General features: G+C 44.7%; 9 protein-coding genes across 9 annotated transcripts; 4 read left to right on the top strand and 5 right to left on the bottom strand.

Annotated features, from left to right (window-relative positions):
* Positions 1–1,840: 1,840 nt before the first annotated feature.
* Positions 1,841–2,270, bottom strand: K441DRAFT_659401 (uncharacterized protein). Its single transcript, XM_067648523.1, has 2 exons — positions 2,168–2,270; positions 1,841–2,113 (listed from the first exon to the last, which is right to left on the bottom strand). Exon 2 carries the CDS (start codon positions 2,089–2,091, stop codon positions 1,897–1,899), a length of 195 nt encoding a protein of 64 aa, XP_067504450.1. The 5' UTR covers positions 2,092–2,113; positions 2,168–2,270; the 3' UTR covers positions 1,841–1,896.
* K441DRAFT_610510 (uncharacterized protein) lies at positions 2,087–3,493 on the bottom strand. The gene is made up of 2 exons (XM_067645541.1): positions 3,066–3,493; positions 2,087–2,992 (listed from the first exon to the last, which is right to left on the bottom strand). The coding sequence occupies exons 1-2, from the start codon at positions 3,357–3,359 to the stop codon at positions 2,192–2,194; spliced, it is 1,095 nt and encodes a 364-aa protein (XP_067504451.1). The 5' UTR covers positions 3,360–3,493; the 3' UTR covers positions 2,087–2,191.
* A 1,249-nt stretch (positions 3,494–4,742) lies between these two features.
* On the top strand, positions 4,743–5,819 carry K441DRAFT_659403 (uncharacterized protein). The gene is made up of 3 exons (XM_067648524.1): positions 4,743–5,141; positions 5,196–5,441; positions 5,501–5,819. Exons 1-3 carry the CDS (start codon positions 4,958–4,960, stop codon positions 5,680–5,682), a joined length of 612 nt encoding a protein of 203 aa, XP_067504452.1. The 5' UTR covers positions 4,743–4,957; the 3' UTR covers positions 5,683–5,819.
* A 1,078-nt stretch (positions 5,820–6,897) lies between these two features.
* On the bottom strand, positions 6,898–8,864 carry K441DRAFT_635791 (uncharacterized protein). The gene is made up of 2 exons (XM_067646444.1): positions 7,955–8,864; positions 6,898–7,904 (listed from the first exon to the last, which is right to left on the bottom strand). The coding sequence occupies exons 1-2, from the start codon at positions 8,805–8,807 to the stop codon at positions 7,219–7,221; spliced, it is 1,539 nt and encodes a 512-aa protein (XP_067504453.1). The 5' UTR covers positions 8,808–8,864; the 3' UTR covers positions 6,898–7,218.
* Positions 8,865–9,787: 923 nt separating this feature from the next.
* K441DRAFT_659406 (uncharacterized protein) lies at positions 9,788–14,048 on the bottom strand. Its single transcript, XM_067648525.1, has 3 exons — positions 13,782–14,048; positions 11,548–13,627; positions 9,788–11,367 (listed from the first exon to the last, which is right to left on the bottom strand). The coding sequence occupies exons 1-3, from the start codon at positions 14,023–14,025 to the stop codon at positions 10,047–10,049; spliced, it is 3,645 nt and encodes a 1,214-aa protein (XP_067504454.1). The 5' UTR covers positions 14,026–14,048; the 3' UTR covers positions 9,788–10,046.
* Positions 14,049–16,118: 2,070 nt separating this feature from the next.
* On the top strand, positions 16,119–16,916 carry K441DRAFT_686969 (uncharacterized protein; the record flags this gene model as incomplete). The annotated part of the gene is made up of 1 exon (XM_067652043.1): positions 16,119–16,916. The coding sequence occupies one exon, from the start codon at positions 16,119–16,121 to the stop codon at positions 16,914–16,916; it is 798 nt and encodes a 265-aa protein (XP_067504455.1).
* A 1,546-nt stretch (positions 16,917–18,462) lies between these two features.
* Positions 18,463–18,982, top strand: K441DRAFT_696184 (uncharacterized protein; the record flags this gene model as incomplete). The annotated part of the gene is made up of 1 exon (XM_067652863.1): positions 18,463–18,982. The coding sequence occupies one exon, from the start codon at positions 18,463–18,465 to the stop codon at positions 18,868–18,870; it is 408 nt and encodes a 135-aa protein (XP_067504456.1). The 3' UTR covers positions 18,871–18,982.
* Positions 18,983–21,857: 2,875 nt separating this feature from the next.
* K441DRAFT_635801 (acid phosphatase) lies at positions 21,858–24,001 on the bottom strand. The gene is made up of 2 exons (XM_067646445.1): positions 23,536–24,001; positions 21,858–23,480 (listed from the first exon to the last, which is right to left on the bottom strand). The coding sequence occupies exons 1-2, from the start codon at positions 23,709–23,711 to the stop codon at positions 22,163–22,165; spliced, it is 1,494 nt and encodes a 497-aa protein (XP_067504457.1). The 5' UTR covers positions 23,712–24,001; the 3' UTR covers positions 21,858–22,162.
* A 567-nt stretch (positions 24,002–24,568) lies between these two features.
* Positions 24,569–26,643, top strand: K441DRAFT_659409 (amino acid permease). Its single transcript, XM_067648526.1, has 3 exons — positions 24,569–25,003; positions 25,051–26,163; positions 26,230–26,643. The coding sequence occupies exons 1-3, from the start codon at positions 24,730–24,732 to the stop codon at positions 26,418–26,420; spliced, it is 1,578 nt and encodes a 525-aa protein (XP_067504458.1). The 5' UTR covers positions 24,569–24,729; the 3' UTR covers positions 26,421–26,643.
* The last annotated feature ends 887 nt before the right edge of the window (positions 26,644–27,530 follow it).

The following is a 27,530-nucleotide window of genomic DNA, read 5'->3' on the forward strand; positions in this document are numbered from 1 at the left end:
TAGGACTTTAAGGAAGGTAATATAGTTTACCTAAATATATAAAACCTAAAGACTTAACAGCCCTTAAAGAAACTAGATTAGAAGTTTATAGGCCTATACTAAATTAAGAAAAAACTAAGCCTATACGCTTATAAGCTTAAACTACTAACTAAGATAAAAAATATACCTAACGTTTTATGTAAACTTACTATAACCCTTAAAGGGTAAACCTATAACTTACAAAGTGCTACCGCTATCTTTTATAGTTATCAACAATGGTAACGGTTCTTACTTTATTAACTTAATTAATAATATATAATAGAAGATATAATCTAAATAATTTAAACTTCTTATTAAATAGGAAAGATATAAGATGTATACTTAGGAACCTTATAAGCAAATTAAGACTAATATACCTTCCCTAGTAAAAGAATTCTATAAAAACTATCCTTTGCGGCCTACTCTAGCTAGATAAATATAATATAAAGGTAAATAACTGCCACCTAATATAAATACACGAAACACAATAGCAAGAAGCTTAAATTTAAAAAGAACTTAAAATATATTATAACGTTTATAATACGGTTATATAATATATAAGATATTAAGGAACTTTAACTGCCAGTTAAAGTTATCTAATTAGTTAAATTTGCCTTGCTAAGACCCTTTATAAAGATATTAGTTCTGCTTACTACTTTAACTAAGCTAATAGCGATTTTCTATCCTAGGGATGGAAAATCCTAATTAGTCTATTTAACGATTAGAACCGGTAAAACTCTATACCGCTACCTAACGCGAAAAAACAACACATAATATAAATATAAATTCTTAACTAAATTAAATTAATTTAGACCTTTGGCTAAAAGGGGGGGTACTATAACGGGACTAGCCTAGTTATAGTAGGAATGTCTTAGTAAAACACTTAATAGATAAATTCTAACGCTTTAACTAAATTCTGCCAAATTCTGCTAGCTTAATTAACTTCTACTAAATTCTGCTAGATTAATTAAATTTTACTAAAGTCCGTTAAAGACCGCATGCGTATATGCGCACGTATTAACCACTAAGCCCCTAACTATTTAATTATATAATTCTCTTATTATTCCTTTCTCTTCTTTACGCAACGTCTTGTTCTTAGCGAGAGCTATATACCCTTAGATTTAGATAGAATTTATATCGTTCCTTCGAATCTTCCCCAAAATCTCTTCGCGCCCTTACACTTATAAGCTTTAACTACTAGATATAGGTTGTTTTAGGCCACTCTTTTACTACTACCAGAAGTAAGTAGATGGCTTCTATTAATATAGCTACTTAGGCGTTAATAAGGAACTTTTTTAAAGCTTTACCTAAAGGCGTATATATAGGTATTTACCTCTAATACGATCTATAGCACCTAGAAAGCTATAGGCCTTCTACCTTATAATTCTACTGCTATCTTAAAGACTCTTACCTATATAGAGGTAAGCCTAATCCTAATTATACTTACTAGGGTTTAGAACGGCTCTATTTAATATAGCGACGTTAAGCTCTATTAAGTCATTAGTGTCTTTAGAGTACGTAAAGTAGTAGGTATATTTAATTTCTCTATATCCTGGCCATTACAAGGCTCTCTTATATATCTAGGTGTAACCTATAGCCTATAAATGAGTGGATTAACGGGTCGTTGATCTGGAAAGGGACGTTGTAGGAATGTAGTGGTCGCCTATGCAATTAGTAGGCGCGCGGGTCTATATCACCACCGTAACGTAGTTAAATTAATTTAAGCGATATTGCCATTGAAAGAGTAATATAAAAGCTTCAATTTGGCCTATTTGAAATATATATAAGCTCGTTGTTGATTTTATTATAAATTAATCAAATATCACCTGTATGTGGCTCGCTACGTGGGGTGGCTCGCTTCCCGGTCAGCTACGTTATCTATTCCCGAGGTCTGAAGCGACAAAGCTCGCCTGATTGACTTATGGGGGTACTAGCGGGGAGGGTAGAAAAGGAGCCGGGTATCCGGTTATTGGAAAGCCTTTCTAAGGCAAATAGATTGGCTGCGTTGGCAGTTAAGAGCCTACCATAGAGACAAGCTTCATTACCAAATGCTGCTAGGACGAGTTTAGTCATCAACAGCGTGTGCAACCCATTACTAATATTGTTACTGACGGCCATAATGCTATAGTACATGTACACCCATACTGACATGGCTCAATACGTTGCGAGAAACCTAGTCCAATAGGGCCGCACTCGCAGCACCTGGGAAGAGGGTATCCGCCTCCTCTTCCGCGTTCTCCTGGCCCAGCTTCTCTCCTGATTCCAGAAGATCTTTCTCCTCGGTCTCTTCTAGTAATGCAACCTCTACATCTTCTTCGCCTCTTCCAGCAGCCCGTTGTTGACGACATGCTCGCCGAAGAATTAAAAAGTATCCAGCAGAGCATATACCAGTCAGAATGAAAAGCGGGATATGATTATACAGCCACTCCCCAACTGTCCAAGAAATCAAATAGAAGGTCCTTTCCCACGTTCCGATGTGGCCGTAGTAATCCCACTCTGTTGATCTGAAAACTGTTCGGATTGGACTTTCTCTCCCGCAAGGACGCTTGAACTTAGTATCTTTGATCGCATCCTCACGATCAACCAGCTCTATAGTCTTGATTTTCAGTCCATCCTCGAAATTTTCCCGACCAAGCCTCATCTGCACAAGCTTCTGCCCTGGCTGATCTAACGCTTTTCCGCCAGGGTTAGATCCGGTTGAAATATCAATGTGTGTGATGTCAAATTGCAATACTTCGGTGTAGCGGTCTTCCAGCATTGTTGTGTGCGAATATGAGAGTTCGAAGGTGCCGTACTTAGTGCCCACGTTCCAAGACTCGTCAAGCATGTTCATCTCAATTATCTTACTCATAATCGGGGCCGATAGGTTGGCGGGCGTTTGGAATGCCCGGGGCTTGAGGGGAAGAGGAGCGAGAGGAGCAATGCGTTTACCGTTTAGCAGGAGGGTGTGCGAGTCTACGGTGAAGTTAAGGAGCTATGTAGACTCGATTGTTAGATCTATATTTCTATTCTGATACAAGAGTCCATATACGAATCAGCGCGCTTACCAATGAATTATCCACCGGCTCCTCTGCCCACGGCTCATATGTTTGGCCCAACTTCCTCACTCTGAAGGGACACCCCAAGCACTCCATTTTAACGACATAGCTTTTCTGAAGCCCTACAGGTGTAATATTTGCCGCGATAAGTGGCGGCTTAAGCCTGTGGTCTTTATAGTAATCGGCCGTTGCTTCAGGCTCATAGCTCCAGGTATAGTCTCTCCAGTTCTCAGATGTCGCGCCGAGGTAAGAGGCCGCAACATTAGCGGTGAAGAGAGAAGTCAAGGCGATAAGGGAACGCATGTTTACAATTTTAAAGAGAGAACAGTGAAAGTAAGAGTAGATGGAAAAACGAGTGAACGATAAGGGGTTTGTAAAAGGTATAGGAGGATTTGCGAGGATAAGTCCACTGTCAGTGGCAGTGCCCTTATTGCTTGGCAGGCTGATGTGGCTAATTAATTTTCTCCGCGGGTATTTATCAGGTCACTAAATAGACATTACAGATCACGTGGTCAGCAGCCTTGCGAATAATCCTTTCAACGACAGCACCTGCCGCTAATTCGGAATTAAAATTGATTGGATAATAGCATTTAATTCACTTAACCGATTGACTCAACTTTCACTAGTAAGACCTTGACACAAAGTGGAGTTGGACGGTAGTGTAGCTAGGTGCGCGTGCGAGTACCACTCCAGATCGTTAGTGTCAACTTCCCGACGAAAATCTGATGTAAATACTGCAGGAAATCGGTCTGCCCACCGTTGAATCAAAATCGTCGCTCAGAGAGGCCCCCCGGGTTCTGTGGGACATGAAAAGCCGAATGTCGCGCTGAGAAGGTAATGTTACACTGGCCTTCTCCATTACCGCATGCAGGAACCCCGGGATGAATTTGGTATTGATCTGCTTCCGTGTGCAGTATTGACTTGGCGCGCATTGGTAGGCGGCTCATTGGGACCTTGGTAGACGAAAACATCACAAGGAGGCTTGACACGTAAAGAGGCACGGTATATATGTAGCTTGTGCTTGTTCTGCACTGCTCTGATTTCACCCACTTGTACGAGAAACTATGTGCTTTCTTCGAACCGGTTCCGTGAACGACCAGGTCAACGTTTAGAGGCTGAAGACCTGTCACTTTCCCACAAGCCAACCAGTTGAGTTGGCGAAGTTTAGGCGAGTGGATGGGATCTGCATGCACGTCACGCAATGGGCCTGAAGCTCCATTGTCAATGGCAGACGGAATTCGCAGAATACGATGCACTTATCCTGAACGCCTGTACCTGCATCAACCCTAGATTTCCCGGCGTCTGAAAGCGGAGTAGCGAGCGCAACAACCCTGCCAGGAACAGGAAGAAGAAGTGATCTTCATCTGATTGGGAGAAATTTATGATCGACTGCGTCAGAGTTCATTCTGGATGTCTTTACCTCTTCACACGTGGAGAATCCGAGACCTTGGGAGCTGGTCACATCAACCTGGGCTATTCTTGTCACCTTGTAGAGTGACAATACAGTAAAGCTAGGACCGGCTCCCGGAAGCCTCAAAGCCTCAAGTTTCAAGTAGATCGGTTGTAACCGCAAACAGATGCATCTTGAGTCTTAAAGGAAATACTCATGGAAATCACAGACTCTAATGGCATGCGCGTCTATCTGCCTGATAACTCGATATGACTACAAAGAGGCTGCAAGCCTCGAACACTTCAATCTGCTTCTCTACCTGTATTATAAAAAAAAGAGTTGTGCCTCTGTGCTTTGTCGCTCACTTCAGTCGTTCGTTCCTGTCGCTCACTTCAGTCATTCATTTCTGTCCCTTACTTCAGTCATTCGTTCCTGTCACTCATTCTAGTCACTCGTTTTCCCTCGAACTCTCACTAGTCACTCTTTAATTTATCACACATTATACTCAAACATGAGGTTCTCAACTCTCTCCCTCTTTGCCGTGTGCGGCCTCTTTGCCAATGCCTTTGCGGTCCCTACCACTGTCCAGCGACGCGGTGTTACCGTTAGCCAAGTCGAAGAGCGCCATGTCCCGAAGATCTGTACCATCGTGAGCGGCCTTCTTGAGGAGGTCAAAGGCTGCACCCATTCTATCAGTGCGTCCCTCAACCAAATTCTTTTTACTGTGAGTTACTAACTGCAGGAATCAGATGTCACCATTTCTACTTGCCAAGGTATCAAGATCACTAAGACTGTGAAGACCTCGGTTATCGCCTCTATCCAGGGCAACTGCCATAAGATGGTTTCTTCTTTCTCCACAGCCTGCTTCTCCATTGGAGACCTCGAATTTGTTGAGTTGGCTGAAGGAGACCTGAGGTTTCTGGTTTCCTGCTGCGTTGAGATTATATTGGAAATTGTCTGCACTTTGCTACACTGCATTAAGGTTCTTGGCTGCAGTAAGTTTCCTAAGGCCCACGGTCCTTAATTGAGTATGGTTTTGCTAATGATAGTATAGCAATTACGGAACTCCTAGGCTTTCTCCTTCCTCTCCTATGCAACGCCTTCATTGCCCTTCTCTCCGCCATTGGGTGTGTGGTTGGCAACTTTATCTCATGCATCAAAGCCGCACTTGAGTGCTACCTATCCGAAATTATTAAGTGTTTCGGTGGCTTTGCTGAACTCCTGGAATACTTGTAAGCGTTCCGATTATCGGGTAGGACTAGCTAGACAGCGCAAAACGTGGAACCGGGCGTTTGATTCAGTACACAGACCTATGACAAGACAGCCACTCAACATCTAGCCCGTATTTGTAATATATAATCTCATAAAACGACAATTCATGTTAATGAAACATTTCTGAGAATAATCCTTTTTTACTTACTCTGCAGCGCTTCCTTGATCTCTTTATTCCAATTTACTCATCTGCATTGCATACCCTGCAGCTTTCTTATCTCTCTGGACCATGCACTAGATGTCGATATTGCAGTATGAGACTGCTATGAACATTCTCCGAATATCCGCGTTTGACGACTTCAAGTNCATGATCAATGTCAGGGTTACATCAAGCAGCCCGGACGCCGAGTCTGCAACATATTTGCTAAGGGGAAATTTTGGCGCATCAGATCTTAGTTCTCCTGCCGATCTACAATATAATGAAGATCGCCAAGAATCAGAAATCCGATAGGTCTAGGGATCAGTTCTGAAGACTTTTAAGGCGAGTCTAGTGGTGATGTTTTAGGCAAGGGCGAGCGCCACTAAAGGGAGCCGAAGCCACTAAATTCAACCGGGCTTTAAGCTTTCCACAGTCCATTTGCAACATAGAAATCGTTTGATCTCAGCAGCTTCAAGGGGCACCAGCGTCATATATGCATTTTCAGATATTGATAAGGCCCACCATTGACTTGGTTCCCAATTTCGGAACAGAAAACCTCGATCAATGCTGGGTTGTGTGCCATGTGATCTTCAACATCCATGTGCTTGCTCATTTTGGGTTGAACTCTTGAAGCTATGACCCCGGGATTGATTCTCCCCACAAATCAAGTATCTCAGAAATTAATCTCACTGCTACTGATAGGGTCACTAACCGGCACAAACCATTCTAAACTCAGAATTGATTTGCAACTTAGCTAGGCGATATATTCGGAAGTGATATCACCATAATTGCATTGACACTAAATTAAAGATGCGTCGGATAGCCGCTTCATCGCTGATTAGAAATGAGGTGGAGACGGTGGCCTAGGTTCGAGGCGAAGTGGAATGGCCCACGGGGTGGAAATAAAAACACATTAGACTAATTGGTACCTATGCGTGTAGACAAGGTAGGATTAGGTACTCCACCCAAATAATGGTTATAAGATTAATAGATCATTTCGAACAAAGTCCTATGATTACTCTTGAGAGCATTCCTGCTCTGCCAGATAGAGAATACGCAGCTGAAAAGCTTTTGAGAACCGCCAAGGATCGGAAAAAACTGACGCTAAAGAGTGAAACTCATCCAGGAGCATGGGTGGGATGTTTTCAGATGTAGGCCAAGGGATATACTTCGTCTCGGGTACGTACGGCTGGCCAGACTCAATATCCTTGCCCGATACTTCAGTCCAATAGAAAACAGATCGATTTGTAACCCTAGAGATTGAAACCTGGACGACATAATTTATACATAATCAATAGTTACAAAGTGGCGAGACGGTTCCCATCAACTTACAATTCCTATTTACACAATACTATACATATCTACTCTTCCTGCCGTGTTGTTTCATATCTCTTGCCTCTAAAGGCCCACAAACCCCAATTACCACAGCTAATGTCCTGAGGGTCTAAATCATTTAGATCCCACCTCAAACTCCTAAATTTATTTTCACCAGGTTCCATCAACAGATCCACCTCACCAGCCATCTTCTCTTCCACCCATCGTAAATCCCGTTGCATATCCCACTCTGTGTATCCGGTGGCCAATATGGGTACTTTTGTTTCCAGCAGGAGTGATAAGGTCTCTTCCCATTCGTGTGAGCTAGCTGGATGGCCTAAGCCGGGGTGAAATAGCATAAAGCAGTCGAAGTAGGGATCGTAGGGATAGAAATGGCCTGCTTTATGGAGAGTATGGTAATATTCAACATAGGTGCTAATTTTTAGTTCACTACTAATTCGGTCCTCAACAACAGCACCGAAGGGATTGGAAGGCGTCCGAGGTGGCAGGGGAAATTCATCATCGCGGTTGGCCATGGACTCGGGACCAATGAATATGAGGTGGAACTTAACGCGGGGAAAGAGGTAGACAAGCTGTATCCAAACTTCACGAGGGAGCGAGGATTCGGCGCGAGCACCGACGATAAAGATACGCACGGCCGGTGGGGTCAGTCGAAGGCCTTTGATGTCACCTCCACCACCAGTACGGGGCGGGTGAAGCGTGTAGCGAAGGGCTAAGGGTACCATTAGTTCATATCGCGAATGATTTACGAGCAGTACTCACCACTTAAGCTTTTGAGCCCCTCCACTGTCAACCTGCCGCCTTTGCGGATGTTGTACGGGCTCAATTCGTGTAAAACGCTAGCGATTGTGACTGGGTAAGTCAGAAGTTTGGTAGCTTGTCGCAGGTTACGGTCTTCGTTGATAGCTGCAAATTCCCTTGAATATAAGAACGTGTCCCAGTTCGTCATGTTGACCAGTGCCTCCTCCAATTGTGGTCCTGGACACTCGAATTCGGGAAAGAAACGACCGGACCGAAGGTCGTGATCGTCTTCATTGATTTGCCTAAGGGTATCGCAGATCTCCAAATGAGACTCGTAATCACCCGCAAAGTGTTCCTCTGAGCAGTATACAGGAATCCCGCAATCGGGACATTCGTATTGAACGTGCGCAGGCGGTGAACCTGCCATTGAAGATTTCTTGGTCTCTGGATCATCTGGGGTAGTTGGTAGCCGCGTTTGCCTGTGGTCGGGGTGAGGGCAGCAGGCATGATGTTTTATGAAAGCAGCACGCCGTCGGATATCGGGAGAAGGCGAATTGGAGAAGGAGTGAAATAGATTGTCTGGCTGGAGCAAGAGGCGCCGTTGGTCCCCGCGCACACGGGTATGCTCTAGTCCTAGCATAGTCTTTGCTTGGAATGGTTCGCTAGCAGCATTCTGTTCATGCCTAGAGGTCGAAGATGCAAATCGCTTTGCAAGAGCATGTTGCGGTGATGTTCGGATTATGGTGGGCTGATTGTCCTGTGAGGAGATCCATCTTTGCTGGGAAGGGCAGACTTGGCGGGTACGGCGCAATTGAGGTCGCGTCCCAGACCTGAGAGATGCTAGACACTTCTGACAGGTGTAGGATGACCGCATGTTGCGGCTCTCTCCAAGATGCTGATATCGAATGTAAATCTAAGAGGTATTTCGATGAGGCTTGGATAGTTGCCAAGGCGGATATGGAGAAACCATTGCCGAAGAGATCGTCGGGCAAAGCTCCTGGATTACCTCAGCGGGCCCGGACGCGATTCTGTTGGTGCGGAGTCAGTCGGCCCGCAAGCGAATGACTAACCACGTTTGTGGTGCACCACCAGAATCACATCTAGAAGAAGGCACTTCGTAAGGTAGCGATACTAATTAATACTACCTTTCTTAGCTATACATTTAATAGCGCCGGTTTCCTTACTTATTTAAAACCGGGGTTTTCTACCTAGCTTATTGCGAAGGCCTAGTCGTTTTATACTAGTAGTAATCTCTTATACTTTATAAAGCTCTAGCTTTAACGCCTTCTCTTCTATAGTCTCGGGCCTTTAGTATAGTAAGATCTAAGCTTAGAGAGTCCTTACTAGCAATTATAGAGCATATTAGGAAGGGTCTAACCCTTTTTAGGTGGGAGGTGTGCGCATATTAATTGGGAGTGTATACGTATTATTCAGGGTGTATAACTAGCAGTAGTCAATGTTAAAGCTTTAATATTCTTTAATCAACTCAACTTAATCGGAGCCTCCAAATTGATTGAATTGCCAAGCCAGCGAACTCAGTTGGTTGAACTGATTGAGTCTTGGCACCCAACTCAACTCAATATTGAAGTCTCGTTGATTGATTTGCAACCCTGCTCGCGCACTCCATTGCAGGAAACAATCTGTGGAGTTCAAGGTGTCCCAGATCTTAGCGCAGTTGGGAAGAAAACTGAGGTCACTGACACAGTAGATGCTCGCTTCTGATTTGTTATGAGCGCGAGCTTTGAGACTGCAGCGTCCTTTGATACGGGGATAGCGAAAAGGACCATAGATCAAAAATGTACTCCGCAATGTTCATTCAACCATTATCGTTACTGTTTGTTGATTTGATTATGTGTCCGCCCCACCAGGTAATCTATAAAACATATGCATATCAAGGTTTAAATTAAGCCGATGTATAATCTAATTCAGCTTGACTACGTAACAAGTTTTATTGAGGTACCAGTAACTTACCACTTTTCATAAGTCATTTCATGCAGCTAGCCCTCGCTAACCAGATTGCATCGAACTAATTTACAAATCTTCATTCCACAAGCACACCCAATCACCGTGGTATCTAAACATTCCAACGCTGCGTATTCCAAGTATAACTCACTCAAAAAGCGTACAAGCCCCGCATATTCCAGATCTTCCCTTCGATACTCGAAGGGGTCCAGTTCCCATCGATCGATGCAGCAATTCTCTGCTTAACATCATTCGGTAGCAGTAGGAAGCGCTCGCAGAGATCACCGTCAATAGCACCCTTGACCGGGATATAGTAGCCACGATATGCAAGATGATCACGTCCCGCAAGTGGTTTATCATCGGTGCGCAGCGCTAGTTCAAGCTGTTGGAACATTCTGACATCTTTGCGATCTTCAAATGGAACAAAGACGCCTAGAGTGCCTTGCAGGCCGGCCCAGAATACAACCTTCTCGCCACCAGGTGTAAGTGCAGTCTTTTGAATGGCCATTGGAATGTCTTGTGTGTAAAAGTGCATGACGATATCGAGACGGTTTGATGTGCCGCCAAGATATCCTTTCTCATGGAGTAGATGGAGCCCACCACCCGGCTCGTCGGCGACTTCGGAAACCTTTGGAGGGCAGCGTAGCATCCAGACATTGCCGAATTTATCACCGCCTACAGTTGTTTCGTAATCAATCATTGCAGCGCTAGTTGTGTAGCGTGCGACAGTGTCATCGACAAATGGAATGAGTCTATTCTCTTGTTCCTTGTGGACGACATATGTCAGGCTCTCTCGCTGGTCCGCGCAGATAATGCGACTGCCTTGCGTTTGGAGATCCATCACCCTGGTCGGAACTACACCGACAACCTGGGTCTTACGGAGTAGCTGCTTTATACCAAGATCATATATGCGAAGATCAGCACCGATGCCGACAAGTAGCTTTCCTTTGAAGGAAAGCATAGCCAGAGGCGGTGCTTCTACCTTTGTCTTATGGATAAAATCTAGAGAGCGGCCGTTATCTAGAAAGCGGTAAATGTGCACATAACCACATGTGAAAGACAGTGGTGAGGACACCATATCTTTGCCAGTGCCAACAGCCAAGAAGGTTTCGCCGCCTTGGCTCTCGAAGGGAACAGCAACGACGCTGACTGCAGCTTCATTTTGCTCGAGTTCAATCGTTGCCACAACCTCCTTACCAGTAACAGGGTCGATGATCTGGATACACGATGCCCAGTGGCCTTTTGCACGAGGATAGCCGAAGTCCTCAGGTGGCAGAGCGGGCGCGGAACCGTTCGTAGCAGCATAGTCTTGAATAAGTTTTTCTCGTGTATGTGCAGCTAAGACGTTGTTATCGGACTCGATGACATAGAATAGCGGATATTCAGGATGGCGGACGAAACCACGTGGAGTGTATGCAAGAGAGATAGACTCTTGATGAAGATTGGTTGAGAGTTTATCAATGGCGAAAATGCTGAAGTATAGATGTCAGCGTCCTGATCGATCGTAGACGTAACGTTATGGAAGTGGCGGAACAGCAATATATTCAGAAGGAACAATTGGAATTAAAATTATCCTCATAGGATTTAGGATTCTTATAGATGTCATCATGGAAAGGTAGTGAAATATTAGAGATGTGGAGATCAATACGCACCGTAGATCTTGAGCATGTATGCCAATCATACCAGTAAATTCCTTACTGGTGAAACTCCAAGCCGACTCGAGGGGAAGGTAGCTAAGCGGTGTGAGAGTGAGACTCCTGTTTTGTGGGTCCGCGTAGCCTAGCCACGGTCTAGAAGTTAATGCGAGTATTGCCGAATCTCCTTTAACAGAAACGCGGACGAGTTTGACTGGCTTTGGCCCAAGAAATCTCCTCCGCGTTTCGGAGAGCTCTCCAGTAACTTCATCCATGATTGTTCGAATGTAAATTCCTGAGTAGAGACCAACATGAAGGTACAGAGTTGAGCCATGAGAGGACCTGTCTTTCATCGCCATTATGTTTAGCGCACTAGGAGGCGAGGTCAGGGCCTGAATGGATTGCTGTTTAAGACGGTCACCTGCTCCGTCGGCAAACAAACTCATAATTCGCACAGTGCAGTCGTCACACCCAACTGCGAGATAGTCACTTCGAACACGACCTTCAGGTACCCCACCCAAACCTAGGCAGGTTACAGTGCCAGTCATAATAGCCTCGTCGTCACTCTTGGCCAGAGATCCATCCGAGTCACACTCGAAGTAGTTGATTTCACCAGAGCTGAGGGCGATGGCAACTTGTCGATTGTTTGTGGCAGCGGCCACAATAGTCCTGTGTTGAGGAGTAGGCCAGTCGGTGATCTTTCCATTCGCATCGATGTGGCGAATACCTTTCGGGTGAATTTGGAGTAAGCTGTCCTCTCCAAATTGCTGCACTGCGAGGGTTGTTGTCTCTTTTAGAAACCCACTGTCCGTAATTTCTTCCACGTCTTCGCCGATGCTGAGCACTAAGGTCATTGCTGATAGAGAGAGCACTATGTAGGAATCATACTCGTCATCAACGGTTTTCTTAGTGGTCCAGACAGCGGATGCAGGCTGCGGTAGTTCTGACTCGACGAGGTCCAAGACTTCAAGACTATTCCTTGATGTTCTGAATGTACTCCTAGCTCCCGCGCCAGATATTGTGTAGATCTGCGGTGCGTCTTCCTGGGTGAGATTTGTAACTTTGCACTCAATCAATGGGTTCATGCTGTCAATGGTTTCGACGAGAACAAGATTTACGAGAGGACGAGGTTGAAAATAGGCAGGAGCGTAGTCTTCCGTGGGATCCGCGGGGAAGGAGTCACTGTCAAAGACAAGCTCATCGTCATCATCACCAAGCCTCTCAAGTTCGTAAAGATGACGGTCTCCCACCTCGCAGGCAAGATATAGGAAGCCAGAGCGGAGGAGGCAGACGCTAGATGCGATGGGGACAGTGTCGAAATATTTGATCTTGAGCCGCCTCACGGCACCGTTGGCCTTGGTCCTCGAGTCTTTGAGGTCCAGCGTGACCTTGAAGAGATCACCATCCTCGGTTTGCAACAGCCAAAAGAACCCCCCTCCCTTTAACGTGTACATCGTACCGGCTATGATGTATCGTTTCCGCTGCGGATCCTCGGTGGCACCAAGTCGTCGTGGTATTGGCACTCGGAAAGCTTCTTGATTAATATGGCGGTAGGTTATGTTTTCTTCCCCACAGACAAGCACGCCACTTGGACCCCAATTGCCGCCTGGGACTCGGAAAAGCATAGTTGCCGTACGATCGACTGTGTCGGCCCACTTTCTAACGACGTGATTGAGACCCAAATCCAGCTCATAGTATACAAGCTGTTTCTCGATCTCTACATATGCCCTGCCAGTTGGATCTTGCTCCGACTCAGAATAATCCACTTCTAGAACAGCAAATATTGGGTTCTCGTAGGCAACGTCTAGAGCACAGACCGAGTACACTAGCGTCTGGGGCCTGTGGGCTTCCAGCGGTGAAGATATTGTCAACTCCCCCTCAACATTTCGGTTGAGAATGTATACGAGCTTGTTCTTCTCCACTGATGCGAACATAACTGCTCTGCCCTTCGGATCTGCTGCAATGTATTGCCCTGGGACAACGCGACGGATACCAGATTTGCCGAAGGTCTCAAGATGAACTGGCTTGAAGCGCTTTTCGTCAGGCATGTACTCGAGAGTAGCGATGCGACCGGAGTCAGAGGCAATGATAATGTAATCTATAGATCCTCAGCAACAGTTCTCAGATAGGTTTTATTAGCTCCAATACGGCGTTCAGGATGGAAGACGCGCGAGGCGGTGGACCTGCTGCTCGGCATACTTCGAGAATCACTAAATGGGCTTCATCTAATGGTTTGGGCTGCGAGTACATACCTTTATTGGCGCCTGCAAGGCGAAAAGTTGCCAAGCCGCGAATGATGCCAAAAACATCATGAGTGTGGATTGTGTTGAAACCTTTCTGCATGCGAGAAACCTCTAATAACGAGAGAAGAGAGCCGTTTGCTGTGAGAATTTGCTGCCGACCCCACCCAGCGAAATCGGCCACAATTGCATGAGTAGTCGCTGAAGGCGGTTGCACCGTCAGCGAGTACATGTACAGGGATGACATGGTAGTCATGATGGGCAACGATGACTCTGGCCCAGGAGGTGGTCAAGGGAGGAAGACTTGCAAATGATGAGAAGTTCGTGAAGCGGCAACAGCTAGACCGCTTTGGTAGGCGGTGAGCAACAGCTTTCTCTTGTCTTGCCGCAGCGTTTGGCCACCACGGCCACCTCCTAGAATATGATGCAGTAGCATATGCATCATTTTCTAAATCACCTAAAGTTCTTATGGCCTCTACCTTATACATCGTATACTCAGCCTCACCGGTACACTTCTCGAAAAAATAGCACGTCATATATTATCATTGACCCGAGGTACGAGTGGTCTGTATTTTCGGTTCTTAGAATTCAAACTTTGCCAAGCCAGCTTCTGATTGGTTAGAGAAAAAAGTTTCGCGCGGTAAGTTGTGGCAGAATCCACGTGACGAACTTCAAAACACCGAGCTCTACGAAAGTTCTGCAAAAGCTCTGCACCAAGCTCTACCAAAGCCCTGCAAAAGCTCTGCACGAAGCTCTATACGAAGCTCTCCAAAAGCTCTACTAAAGACTTTACAACACCTCTACCCCCCAGTATACTAGCCACGCGCACGAAGTGCGCAGGGGGGTCCCGGGGGTCTCCCCCTTAAAGCTCTACTCGAAGCTCTGCTCAAAGCCCTATACAAAGCTCTAAAGCTCCACTAACACGCAGCACTAATATACTAGAAAGTCTCATAATCATCTCTACAAACATCTCTACAAACACCTCTCCGACGGCTCTACAAACGGCTCTATAAACGTCTACACAATTGATTAATTAAACGTCTATACGATCAATTAATTAAACGCCCGTATAAACGTCTTTACAAACATCTCTACGAACGTGTACAATACCCATACAACCGTCTGTATAAACGTCTATATAATTGTGCCGTGTCAAGATAACACCAGAATTGACCTCAGCTGAAGAGTCCTATTACCGCTCCGCCCTGTAAGCTCTATAATTCTTGGCTCCTCTTGGCTCTCGGCTAACTTGCTTAAGATATTGAACCAAATCCTCATCAGGCACTATGCGAACCGAGCTTCAGTAGAAGGAAGAAAAGAGATGCACACCAGGAGCTGAAAGATAGCTCTGACTCTACAGCATCATCGAATAAGTGATGTTGCAACAGTGACACTGGAAACCTAACTGTGAGCTGGTACTCTTGCTCATCTCCATCACTTGCACCTCCAGCTCTTCGGCCCGGTCCCATCGGCCTTGATTCCTATACATCACGCCAGGCTAGCCATGGACGTAACGATCGTGGCTTTCCAAAGGACCGTTCACCCAGCCGATACACTCCTTCGTAGAAACCTGGCCAAATATTCCATCACCACTGTCAAATGGCAAATATCTTTCGATCACATACGCTGGATCAGGCCATCGGCAGCCGGTCGCACGGTGGGAAACTGTAGGTCGCCGAACATAATAGCCAATAGAAGCTACACGATTGAAATGGCCGGCAATTGGTGAAGATGGTGGGCTAAATCAATACTCAGTGGTCCGCCTAGGCGTATCAGCTGGAATCCATCTAAAGACTTAGGAGTGTTGAAGGATGCAGCCTCTGGAAAGGCCGAGCGAGTTTAACCAGATGTCGCGATACCCAGCCTGCCCAGGACTTAGCTTACGGTAGATTCCGGGGGCTTAGTGGCTACTTCACGGCTGAAAGATGGCCACAACCGCAGACATTATATCAGACGCTGAAATGGGCAAAAGCAGGCATGGATTGAGCTAGCTATCGAACTGCAAAGAAAAATGAGGCCTTTTAAGTATGTCTTGGCATTACGTGATCCAGCATCAGATCCTTGGCTTTCACTTGCTTTCTTTTGACTTTCGCCAGCTGGCCTGCATGTTATTCCTAAATCGTACTCTCGGTCCCAGCCGCAGCAGCTGAAGCAGCGACGATGCGGTCCCACCGGAACCGACGACGAAAAGCAATTCAGCTTCAATTCAGCTTCTTCTGCTGAATGAGATCGACGTTTACTATATAGCCTGCGAGGAATCTCAAGATGCATGTAATTTTCAGCTGATTGCCAAGAATCATTTACGCCACCTCCCTTGTTGCTAGGCGTGCTTCCAACAATTTGCATGTTATGGCATCCAATATGGTTCCCGACTACGAGGTCAAGCTCCTAATGAAACCTTCAGCAGTCCTCGGGCATGATAACAAGCTTAAGGATATGGTCCTATCGACCTTCTCCATGCCTGCGAGCGTTACAAAGATGAACGTCCAGTTCCTCGACACAGATACTAAGGATATCTATGATAACCACTGGAGTCCCCGTATCCGCAAGATGGAAGGCGCGAGCGAGTTCGAGCTGACATACAAGAGGCGCTATCCGATTAGTGACGAACCTAACGATCCTGACGGTAGTATCGAAGACAACATCGACGCCGTCCTTACGACGGCTAAGAACGAAGGCTTCGACTCGACCACCAACTACGACGCTCAGGTCGAATTGGGGTACCGGAAGCAGACCCTCTCCATCAGCCACGACGAGTCCTACCCCGACTCAGGCTTCAGCGCAATGGACCTGCCCCTCGAGCGCGTCTCGCGCGAAATACTCATCAACAAGGCACCCAAAAAGTTCAAAAACTGGTTGAATGAGAATTGGGGCACTGGGAAGCTTGCTATATCCCGAATCTACGGCCCTATACTCGCTAAGCGCTCTAAGGGCAACTGGGACGGTATAAAGCTATATATTGAGGTGTGGCCGATTAAAAACAACACTGGTACAGGTATTGAGTATATCGTCGAGGCGTCGTTTAAAACGGCGAGCCGTACTACGGCTTTGGAGAAACACAACAAGCTTGCGGCTTATCTGCAGAGTAAGGACTGGTTACTTGCTCAGGATTCCTTAAAGACGTCGCTTATTATGGAACGCTACTGAATGATCGCCCGGCATGTGCTCAGGAAAATTTGGTGCGGTGACTTTCATTATTCATAAATTGCAATGTCCCTTGGAGTCTCTGGAAACGTGCCAAGCAGAATTTTGAAGTTACTGTAACGTGATGGATAAGCGAGTTACCTACCCCCAAAACCACCAAGGGTTGGTGCGTTAAGTCGTGGCCGGAATAGGGCGGTTGGCGCTGCTAAATTCCGGCCACGACTTAGCGCACTAACCCTTGCACCTAAAATGGCAAAATATAGAACGCAATATCCCTGTAAGTTCTATAACTCTTAGGTACTCTTGGCTCCTCTTGCGACGATGTTTTTGCCCTATGCCTTAAGCAAGTTAGCTGAGGGCCAAGAAGAGCCAAAAGTTATAGAACTTGCAGGGCGGAGCGGCAATAGGACTCTTCAGCTGAGGTTAATTCTAGTGTTATAGGACTATACTATTGTCACGTGGAACTGTGCCAGTCTTTTGAGCTAATTTAACCGGACTTTCGGTTCAGATTTGATATGAAGTTTTGCAACCGAACACGCCCTAACTTGGACCGATTCATCAATCCTGGTGACGAGGCTACTACGCTATGAAGTTATCATAGGACCGGTTGATGACTTGTCGCATTTCACTAGAATTGGGGCTCCCGGAAGGTGTCAGACCATCTATTTGTTCTAGAAAGTGTCCTGCCAGTTCTCGAGCGTAAACAGGTGCGTGTTGTGATAGCTAAATGGTGGTTATTGAATCGTCGAGGTATGAGGTTCAGGGTAAGCTGCGAATATGGCGATCGCTGATTCATTAGGGTTAGCGTCTTACCTCGTTCCACCACGTAGGGGAAGTCACACCTTCCGTCTCCGTGCATATGCTGGAGATCTCTAGCTTCCTTGTTTGTTCGTTATCTCCTCGCGGATACGAATCTTTCCGTTACGGCTGCTAGCTTAAAGAGAAAACGGGCTGTCAGCATGAACTCGTTGGAGGTGCCGCTGGTCTGCATTACTCTAACAGAGGCTCTCCGGCTTGTAGAGGGGACAATTGATTTTAACACAGATGTGTTTATGCGTTCTGGCAGGATGTGCCGGTACCGACGCTTCTCGCAGGAATTCTTGATCAGGTATGTAAACCCTCGAGTATGTCTAGATCTATCAACCCCGTATACGACTATGTTTAAGGGGTTGACGGAAACAAGTTTAATCTGCAACTGCAGCTGCTGTTATGTGAAATATCTTCCTCCAGTCGAACCGGCAGCTATTTCCACTATTCCTAAGAACTAAGAGGGGGCAATGCTTGACTACGCCTACGTGATTGTCCATAAAGCTCTCTTTGAGGGTGCCTTCGTCAAATCTCTTTCTTTCAAGTCTCAAAAGATCCATGGGAAGAAATCCAGCCACCTTAATGCATTGACTTCTTATTCTTGTTAGGTGGTCGCAGTAAGTCCGAAGGGAGCATTGGGCATTGCTAAACAAGCCCTGTTTCTTCGCATTGTAATCCACATTTACATATTCACTCGTACCAGCGTTCACTTACCTAGCAGCAAATTAAATCAAACTTCACTATGAAATTATCCTCAATCTTTGTAAAACAGGAACCAAACTTTCCTATCCCGGTCTTCTTCACTCTCTCCGGCATGATAACCCCCGACTTCGTCCTTTCCACTGGCTTCGCATGCCCCTTTTGCGCCGAAGCAACAGCGCGACACCACTACGCCCTGGCCCGCAACGACGCAATCGAGCGTGTTGTGGCCGGGCATGCAGAGCGCGTGGGCGGAGGATATAGCGGGTGGGAGCTGTCCGAGGAAGCTCGGGTGGAGGCAAGCAAGCAGATGGACGAGGCGGTGGATGAGATGGTGAGGCAGGAGGAGGGCGCGTGGGAGCAGGTGCGGGATGAGGAGCGTGAGAGTCTGCTTAGCCAAGGAAGGCAATGTTTTGATCCGATGGATAGCAGATTTTTGTTTGAAGATTAGGGGCACTCACGTGGTATGAATTCGTTGCTTATTCCCAAGGTGATGGCCTTTTGTTTCTCTCCTCGAGTAGTTTAAGAAGGTATTGCGCCTGGGACAGCATTTTTATAGCCTCGAAAAATGTCATGAAAGTTGAAATTGCTTTGAGTATCCTCAGCATCTTATCTCAGTGCACCCATAAGCTGCTTTGTGACACCGAGTGGCTCCTAAATCCATGATCTTTTGGTAGCGCGATTCTTTGTTTAAATATGATGCCTGGCAATTATAACATTTTGCTTTGTCCTCTGATTAGACTAGTAAAGGGAGCCTTAGAAAATACTAGAAAGAATCATGTAAGGACGCGAGCAACCTTACTGATTTAAAACAAGACAGAAGAGAATTAATATTCATCCGATATACCATCATTTGAACTCCAGAAGACTGAATACATAATTGAAATGCCTCGTATAAATGCCACGAAAGCCACTACCCAGTACAGGGTGGTTTTGAATAAACCTTATCGCAATAAGACTTGGCATACCCCAAATAAATTTTCAGTCGCCTTCTTTTTCTTTATTATCGTATAAAATATGGCTTTAGAAGTGGGATCAGAAGCTCTTAGCTCTATTAATACCTCTAAATTAAAAAATATAAGAGGTTACTTAGCTCTTTTAATGTGGGAGTATACCCGTCCACTAGGCAGTAATAAGCCCCGTCTTTTATTCTATTGTAAATACTATATAGAGTTATATAAATAAAGTAATATAGAATTAATTAAAAGACCTTTACCTTAAAGCGTTATCTTAAAACAAGATAGAAAAGCTAAATTTAAAAGTACTCTAAGCGGTCCTAAATAAGGAAGTTATTAACAAGGCCCTTATTACATTAATTATTATATAAAACTTACTATTTTAGGTGGTTAAATGGCTAAAGTTCCATATTCTTCTATAGTTAATTAATCCTAAAATAGACGGCTATATAACTATAGCCTATTTACTAGTTAGTAAATGATTGATAACTTATAGCTATTATAAAAAGATATTATATAAAAATGGCTATAGTCTATACTAATAGGTATTTATCCCTCTATTAATATCCAGACCTCTTTAAATAATTATCTTCTTTTTATAATTTATGGCTATTTTACTAGTAGCTAGAAAAAGCTTATAGACGCTCTTCTTAACCATTATATAGTAGTCTCTTATAGTAAGGATAAGTAATAAAATACTCTCCTTTTAGTGCTTAAGGACTATAGAATTATATAAAAACTAGGTGCCGTTATATCTAATAACCATACTATAAATAATAAGCTCTATTATATAATAAGCAACTAGCTTTTTTAGGAGAAAATAATTAAATAGAATTCTATCTACTAGTAGATCTGCTATTAGGGTTATATTCTTAACCTTATTATATAGACTTTCCTCTTTAAAAACTTAATTAGTTTTAATAATATTAAGTTATACAAAGAAGATAAGGTAAAAGAAAAAGAGTTAGATCTAAAAGAAGAGAGAAAGAAAAGTAATATATTTTAGAAACTTAGCGCACTTAAAAAGCTTTATAATATTGCCATATATACCTATAGCTTAGCTAGTTGTATAAGGGAGTTTAAAAGTCTTATAGGGAGAAGAATTCCGCTTAATAATTGTATAAAATGGAATAGCTAGTATTTTATACTTAGTGTAGTAATTTAGAAAGAGTCTGCCCTTAATATATGTACTAAGTCTAACCTTAACATACTTAAAAAGGACTAGGAGGCGCTTTATATAATAAAAAGTTTTCTTTAAATATTCTACTAAATAACCCTAAAATGCTAAGGACATAAAACAACGCTTAAGAATATACTCTTTATAATAGATGTTATAATTAAGCACTTTAATAAATCCTATGTTAGTTTATCTTCCCTTTTTATTTTTTTATTTAGCTAATATTATATAATAGAAGGAGTATATATATCTAATAAGAAGTTCTCTAAACGCATTAAAAACACTTAGAATACCTTAATAGATATTACTATAAAATAGATAACTTGCCGCTATACTTATTCTTTATCTAGCCTATTATATAAGATATATTAAGTAGGTTTAAAAGAAGGAGTAGTATAAGCCTATACTTAATAGCGTTAAAGAGCTTTAGGAAAGATATTAGAATAGAAGTTTTACGCCTAGAAGTATATTATTATATAAAAGGCTAGCTCTAGCTTAAGACCTTAAAAAATTTAATAAGATTACTAAGGATCTTAATAGTATAATATTTTAACTAAAAAGTTAAAATAAGTATAAGGACTTTATCTCTAAGACGCTATATAAGATTTTAAGAACTATACTTTGGTAGTGGTCTTAAAACCACCCTGACCCAGTATGATGCGCGGTCACCATCACTGCCACAACAAGATCTCCCGCTTCATTTACAAAGGCGACAGCGTCAAGTTACTTCAGCCATGAAGATCTCCCGCTTCATTTACAAAGGCGACAGCGTCAAGTTACTTCAGCCATGCTTGCAGGCCTAGTGTCGGAACTGCAGGATGTGCCATCCTGGCCTCGTACTGCTGCCATTACCAATATTGCCAATATCGCCTCTACATTTCCCTTCACAAATCCTCCACAAATCCTGTACCTGCAGAAATTCTAGGGTCTCGACAAAGCAGGTCCTGGGACGTTCCTCCTATGGAGGTCGGAACCAGAGCTCGAATCCCCGGTTCCGCTATCGACTGACGCTCGCATTTCGGACGAAGGAAAGCAGTGTTTTAGGAAGCTTATTCGTGCAATAGAGGAATGGGATAGGCGAAAGATGTTTCTTGTTATCGCTCGGGTGGGAAAACTGAGAACTAGGTGGGAGAGTCAAAAGGAGTGGAGAAGAAGGGAGAGAATGGAGGTGCGGGAGGTAGTTTCTCAAGGATGAATAGTGGAGAGAAGAGGCATCGCTAGTAATCTATGGGAGCTTAGGAGAACCAGTAAGCAATAGACATGCGGAAATGATTACAATTGGTATGAACTTTGATTCACTGAATTGTGCTAGTCATTATGGTACGTTTCTCTTTTCGATTATGGTAAGCTTCTTGCTACATATAGCAAAATCTAAGGGGAACGTCAAATGATAATTTTGGGGTCAAGTACAACGGCCTCCCCCTCTCCAGCCTACCGATCCAGAATTTTCCTCAGACGTTCAAAGCTGTGGTCGGTGCCCAGTCACCGGTCCCCGATGCCTAATAGGGCAGAGTCCTCACTTGAAATATATCCTGATATGGAGCGGTATTAATACTCTTGACTCAATCCGCGAACTCTTCCTTGTAAATGGGTTGAAACCCCTGAAACATTCATACGAAGCACTGATTCCAATGTCCTCCGCTTCGAGCAAAAGCCATGCTGTCCACAAAAGCGCTAAGCTTGCAGCGCCCATGCTTGTCACCGCCACAGTATTTCAGCGGAAGGATGCGGTCGTTTACAATGATGCGGACGAACTCTTCATCTTCATCAACACATGTCATTTTCTCGAAATATGCTCTGGCTGCAAAGGGAACGGTCCACGAAGCTGAGTAGCCGTTGGTATCTTTGATGTTCTCCAAGGTTGTGTTAGACAAAGGAGTTGTATCATTATAAAGCCCAAAAGCGCTGAAGATACTGGTCATGTCATTGTCGTGACTGAAATCAGCATACAGCTTCCTGCCCAACGGGAATGTCTCCCCGTTGGAATCCAGAGTGCGGTTTGTGCAGGTGTCATCCTGTACTGGTTTGCCAGTCATACGAGAAATGAGCTCGTTGACAAAGCCCACACCTTGAGTAGCTCCAAGTGGATTGCCGTCGGCATATCCGTAGTACTTTCCTAGCGACTGGTAATAGTCATATTGTTGCCACTCTTTCTTGCTGAAGAGGCTGCAAAATTGTGACACCTTGGCTGTGGGATGTGCCACTGTTTCAAACGGACAAAGATCCATTAGAAAGATGGTTTCTGATTGGGTAAGATTCGCCCCAACCAACTTCTCATTGATTCGTGTTTGTATCGGCGAAATGAATATTTCTACCCAGGCATTCTGTGCAGCGCTGCCAACAATGGACGCAGGGCCTTTCTCGAATGCAGTGCAGAGATTGTGGCTCAATGTGTTGTTCGACCCTTCATCTTCGCTAATAATGACCATATTGGACGAAGGTTTCCCGTCGTCCTTAGCTTGTGCAAAGCCCTCAAGCCACTTCTCTGCTGATTCAATGACGCGAGTTTGCCCAGACGACCGCACAAAAGGAGAATGTCGGCTCGCAAGAGGCTCATAGTATCGATAAAATCGGATTCCGGAATTGACCATTTGCTGTTGCCCAGCAGCCGTAAGCTGATCTGCGCCCAGTGTATACTTGTAATCTTCCAGGAAGGCAAACTCGTCTGGGTAGCTATCAACGGACCGCTGTATCTTATTAATGGTGTAATTGTACCATATGGTCTTCCCCGCAGTGGGGTCGCGGCCTCCATGGCGGGAGAGTATTTGAGCGAAAGTGACGGAGCAGCCTTTCGGAGGCTCTGGGGGAATTTCTGAAGGGACGCTGAAGTAGAGAGAGTATTGGCCCCAGAAGTGGGATATTTTAGGACTGCAGCGGTAGCCCTGGTCGATTGAGTCGCAAGGCTTAGGGATGACGACGGAGTATGTTCTTCATATAATCAACATCCAACGCGAGTATACAATAATAAACCACTATGTCGTACCTTGAGAATTCGTAAATGATGAATATGCCTGCAGTCAGAACAATTGCCCATGCCAAGATGCTAGAACGGGGAGAGTTGTGAATCTTCAGAGGAGACACCGGCTCCTTCTCATCCAGTGGCAACCGGGCGTATTGCTGGCGACGAGAGCCCACCATTCGGTTCCAGAGGCGAGCCATGTCTCGAGATTTTGGTGTGGAACGTGGGTGGAGTGGTTCAAGGGTTCCTACAAGGGATATTATGCCGTTATTTTCGCTGAAGGCGGTTTATCATATTGGGGTACCTGATTTGCTCCACAGTGGACCCTAAAGTGTGGCGCGTAAGGAACCCTTCCGCGGGATAGGTATCGTAGGGTAGGTGCTGCGAGGAAGCAGCAAGTGTAGAGGTTACCGGGATGGGAGATGTTAGGGCGGTTTGACGTGGCTGACAGTAGGATTGGGTGCCGACATGCGCCAAGCGCGAGAGCTTGTCGCAACGTCAATCAGGTACAGTCCTCCCTTGCTGTTCCACGAGAGTGGAAGTCTACTCTCACGTATACGCTATCCTTTCCTGGCTCTCAACGAGCTTTAGGAGGATGAGTATCGCCTGCAGATATACTCCCCTTCAGGCTACCAGCGGCGATGAAGGCACGCAAGACCACCTTCCATATCAAGACGGAGAAGCTTTTCGGATAGCATTGCGGATAATAGGGAAGGTTTCTCCAGTGATAGTGCTCCGCTAATTGGCGGGCGACCATGCAGCCCTATCAATTCGGTAGGTAATAGTTTTCTAGAAGGTTGCCAATTTTTCACACATCTCTCTCCACCGCGATGCTTGACTCGCCAGTGCTCCAAGCCTCCTACCGAACCAGATCTCCCTAACACATGGTGTTATGCAATGGCATTACTAGCGATAGTGACTGCTTAGGTAGAGCTTGTTTTGATGATCAAATGATTCGTCATCCTGCCGCCGGGGGAGCTTACCGGACCGAGGATGATACCGTAGCTATGACGTTCCTTAGCCGATCTTGCCTCCGCAGCTAAACAATTAAGGTCTTGGGAGTCACTCCATATAACAAGCTCAACGGACCCCTACCGGGTCTGACGGGTGTCTTTATACCCCAAATCCTCTATCTTTTAGCTATAAATACTCCCTTGATTCTCGCTCATTCACTCAATTATCGTTGTTTGATCTGTTTATTTGATCAATTCGTTAACAATGGGTGAAAAATTGCAGGGCGATGCCGACGAGCTCCAGCTCGAAGCCCTCGGCCATAAGGGAGAGCTCAAACGGAATTTTTCTCCCCTTGCCATGCTTGGTCTTGCCTTTGCAATTCTCAATTCCTGGACTGCTCTTTCAGCATCGCTGTCTCTCGCTCTGCCAAGCGGCGGCTCTACAAGCGTTGTCTGGGGTCTAGTCACCGCTGGTATCTGCAACCTTTGCTTGGCCACATCTCTCGCCGAATTTCTGTCCGCCTACCCCACTGCCGGCGGTTAGTATACATCCGGTTTCCCTAGAGTTTAGATTAACAGTATATAGGCCAATATCATTGGGTCGCCGTTATTAGCTGGAAATCCTGGGTGCCTCTTCTGTCTTGGATTACAGGCTGGATTAATGTTTCAGGATGGATTGCACTGGTTGCATCCGGCGGGCTTCTTGGCTCACAGTTGATTGTTGGGGTTATTTCTCTGATGAGTCCCAATTACTCTCCTCAGCGATGGCACCAATTCCTCATTTACATTGGCTACAACATCTTCGCCTTCGTTGTAAACGCCTTCATGAACTCGTCCCTACCATACGTCAATAAAGCTGCTATCGCCTGGTCAATCTCCGGTTTCGTTGTCATTTCAATTACAGTCCTCGCATGCGCATCGCCAAACTATTCCTCAGGCTCCTTTGTGTTCCGCCAGTTTATCAACCAAACTGGCTGGCCCGATGGCATCGCCTGGTTGCTTGGCTTGCTCCAAGGTGGGCTCGGTCTTACGGGATATGATGCTGTCGCGCACATGATCGAAGAGATCCCGAATGCATCCATCGAGGGACCGAAAATCATGATTTACTGCGTCGGTATTGGAATGTTCACGGGGTTTGTTTTCCTCGTCGTCCTCCTTTTCGTAGCTGGGAATGTCAACACTGTCATATCGTCACCTGCCGGACCGCTCCTACAAATATTGTATAACGCAACCGGCAGTCATGCCGGTGCAATATGTCTACTTATGTTTCCACTCATATGCCTCCTTTTTGCGACCACTTCTATTATGACCACTTCGTCACGCATGACCTATGCGTTTGCGCGTGATGGCGGACTACCGGCTTCCCACTTCTTCGCCAAAATACATCCAAGGCTAGGCTTGCCACTCAACGCCCTCTACCTCACTACTGCCCTAGTTGTAATCTTTGGGTGTATCTTCTTGGGATCTAGCAGCGCTTTTAATGCTATCATCTCAGCTTCCGTCGTCGCACTTGGTGTTTCATACGCCATTCCTATCGCCATCAACTGCCTTCAAGGGCGGAAGAAGCTCCCGCCGCGGCCCTTTGTACTGCCTAATTGGTTTTCATGGTTCGCGAACTTGCTCGGTATTGCGTATGTTATCGTGACCACCGTGCTCTTTGTCTTTCCGCCTGAACTTCCGGTTACCGGTAGTAATATGAGTGAGTTTCTACTTCCTCGCCGCTCTTATTGACGTATTCCTAACGGGAATGCTGATGTTTCTCCAGACTACTGCATTGTAGCTTTTACTATCATCATAATTATCAGTACTGTCCAATGGTTTGTCGATGGGCGCAAAAATTTCACTGGTCCACGCGTAGGGATGGGACTAGAAGCTGTAAAGAGTCAGCAGAATGGAGACTCAGACGACACTTTTAACCCGAAGGTCGTAGAAGAGGCGACAAGGCAATCCGCATAAGCGGAAGAGTAGGAAAACAAAAAGCGGTGCATAAAGAGCGTGTATATATTTCGGATATACTAGTAAGACTCTAATTCAATCAACTCCGTGCATTATGACATTAGGCCGCTTTTACAAGGAGGGGTAAACAGGCTAGACGTTCCCCCTTATTGACCCTTATATATGACATTGTGTAGAATCTAGCCAATAGTATATTACGCTAATGGAAAAATACACAGCCGTAAATTATAACAAAATATATATTTTAACTCTCTTATATACTTATACTTACTACCTACTATCTTATATAAAATTATTAAACGCGTTAGAATCTACTATTCTTAGCTATATTATGCTTTTTAAACTATAAATATTATATTATAAAGCTCTATAGTACCTACTACTAGAAATAACTTAAACATCTATAAAATTACCTAGAAACGGTTTATAAGGTTACTATTATAGTAAAAGGTAATTATATAAGCCTTACTAATTATTTCTAAACTCTAAATTAGCTTTTACTTAAGCATAAGAGAACTAAGTAAAGGTTTATTAATGTGACGGCGCTAGAGCGCGTCACCTAGTTAGGGGTTCGCTTAGGACATGGCATATATATATAGACGTGGCCTCACCACCTTCTCTTGCTCCTTAGCTTAATATCTTCGTAATACAGAATTCGTTCGCTTTACCTTTGAAGTATTTATTCAAGCCTCCGTTAAGGCATTTGTTTAATAGCTCGAGCCGTTATAATTAAGCTTTTAACCTAATTATAGAAGTAGGCTAAAGTATAAGATTATTACTACTTAGCTATCTATATAAAGGCTATCTAGTAAAAGTATGAAAAGTATTACCTTAAAGCTAATAATATAAAGGCTTACTATATATGGAGGTCGTTGTCATAAGTTCTTGCACCTTCCTAATTAGGAAATTAAGCGACTGCGCACGCGAAATCACGGGTGCGCAGCTATCAGCCTACCCTACGTAAATTTAGGCACGATCCCGCTATAAATGCGTAATTTTTAGCACTGCTACATAAGCTGTAATACCAGCTGCGTAAATTATAGCACTAATAAATTTTAATAAATTCTAAGTTATAATAACTACTTTAATACGATTAATTATATAATAGCT

This window comes from Cenococcum geophilum, assembly GCF_001692895.1.
Source record: "Cenococcum geophilum 1.58 unplaced genomic scaffold K441scaffold_19, whole genome shotgun sequence".
Lineage (NCBI taxonomy): Eukaryota > Fungi > Ascomycota > Dothideomycetes > Gloniales > Gloniaceae > Cenococcum > Cenococcum geophilum.

Coding starts and splice junctions, on each gene's coding strand:
- K441DRAFT_659409 (XM_067648526.1), top strand. CDS start 24,730: ATGGGTGAAAAATTGCAGGGCGATGCCGACGAGCTCCAGCTCGAAGCC. Junction 25,004..25,050: donor CGCCTACCCCACTGCCGGCG/GTTAGTATACAT, acceptor AACAGTATATAG/GCCAATATCATTGGGTCGCC. Junction 26,164..26,229: donor GGTTACCGGTAGTAATATGA/GTGAGTTTCTAC, acceptor ATGTTTCTCCAG/ACTACTGCATTGTAGCTTTT.
- K441DRAFT_635791 (XM_067646444.1), bottom strand. CDS start 8,807: ATGCGGTCATCCTACACCTGTCAGAAGTGTCTAGCATCTCTCAGGTCT. Junction 7,905..7,954: donor GGGGCTCAAAAGCTTAAGTG/GTGAGTACTGCT, acceptor TGGTACCCTTAG/CCCTTCGCTACACGCTTCAC.
- K441DRAFT_659406 (XM_067648525.1), bottom strand. CDS start 14,025: ATGACTACCATGTCATCCCTGTACATGTACTCGCTGACGGTGCAACCG. Junction 13,628..13,781: donor CCTTGCAGGCGCCAATAAAG/GTATGTACTCGC, acceptor GAGGATCTATAG/ATTACATTATCATTGCCTCT. Junction 11,368..11,547: donor ATACATGCTCAAGATCTACG/GTGCGTATTGAT, acceptor TCTATACTTCAG/CATTTTCGCCATTGATAAAC.
- K441DRAFT_659401 (XM_067648523.1), bottom strand. CDS start 2,091: ATGACTAAACTCGTCCTAGCAGCATTTGGTAATGAAGCTTGTCTCTAT.
- K441DRAFT_659403 (XM_067648524.1), top strand. CDS start 4,958: ATGAGGTTCTCAACTCTCTCCCTCTTTGCCGTGTGCGGCCTCTTTGCC. Junction 5,142..5,195: donor AGGCTGCACCCATTCTATCA/GTGCGTCCCTCA, acceptor TGCAGGAATCAG/ATGTCACCATTTCTACTTGC. Junction 5,442..5,500: donor CATTAAGGTTCTTGGCTGCA/GTAAGTTTCCTA, acceptor ATGATAGTATAG/CAATTACGGAACTCCTAGGC.
- K441DRAFT_635801 (XM_067646445.1), bottom strand. CDS start 23,711: ATGGCTCGCCTCTGGAACCGAATGGTGGGCTCTCGTCGCCAGCAATAC. Junction 23,481..23,535: donor ATCATTTACGAATTCTCAAG/GTACGACATAGT, acceptor GATTATATGAAG/AACATACTCCGTCGTCATCC.
- K441DRAFT_610510 (XM_067645541.1), bottom strand. CDS start 3,359: ATGCGTTCCCTTATCGCCTTGACTTCTCTCTTCACCGCTAATGTTGCG. Junction 2,993..3,065: donor AGCCGGTGGATAATTCATTG/GTAAGCGCGCTG, acceptor GAGTCTACATAG/CTCCTTAACTTCACCGTAGA.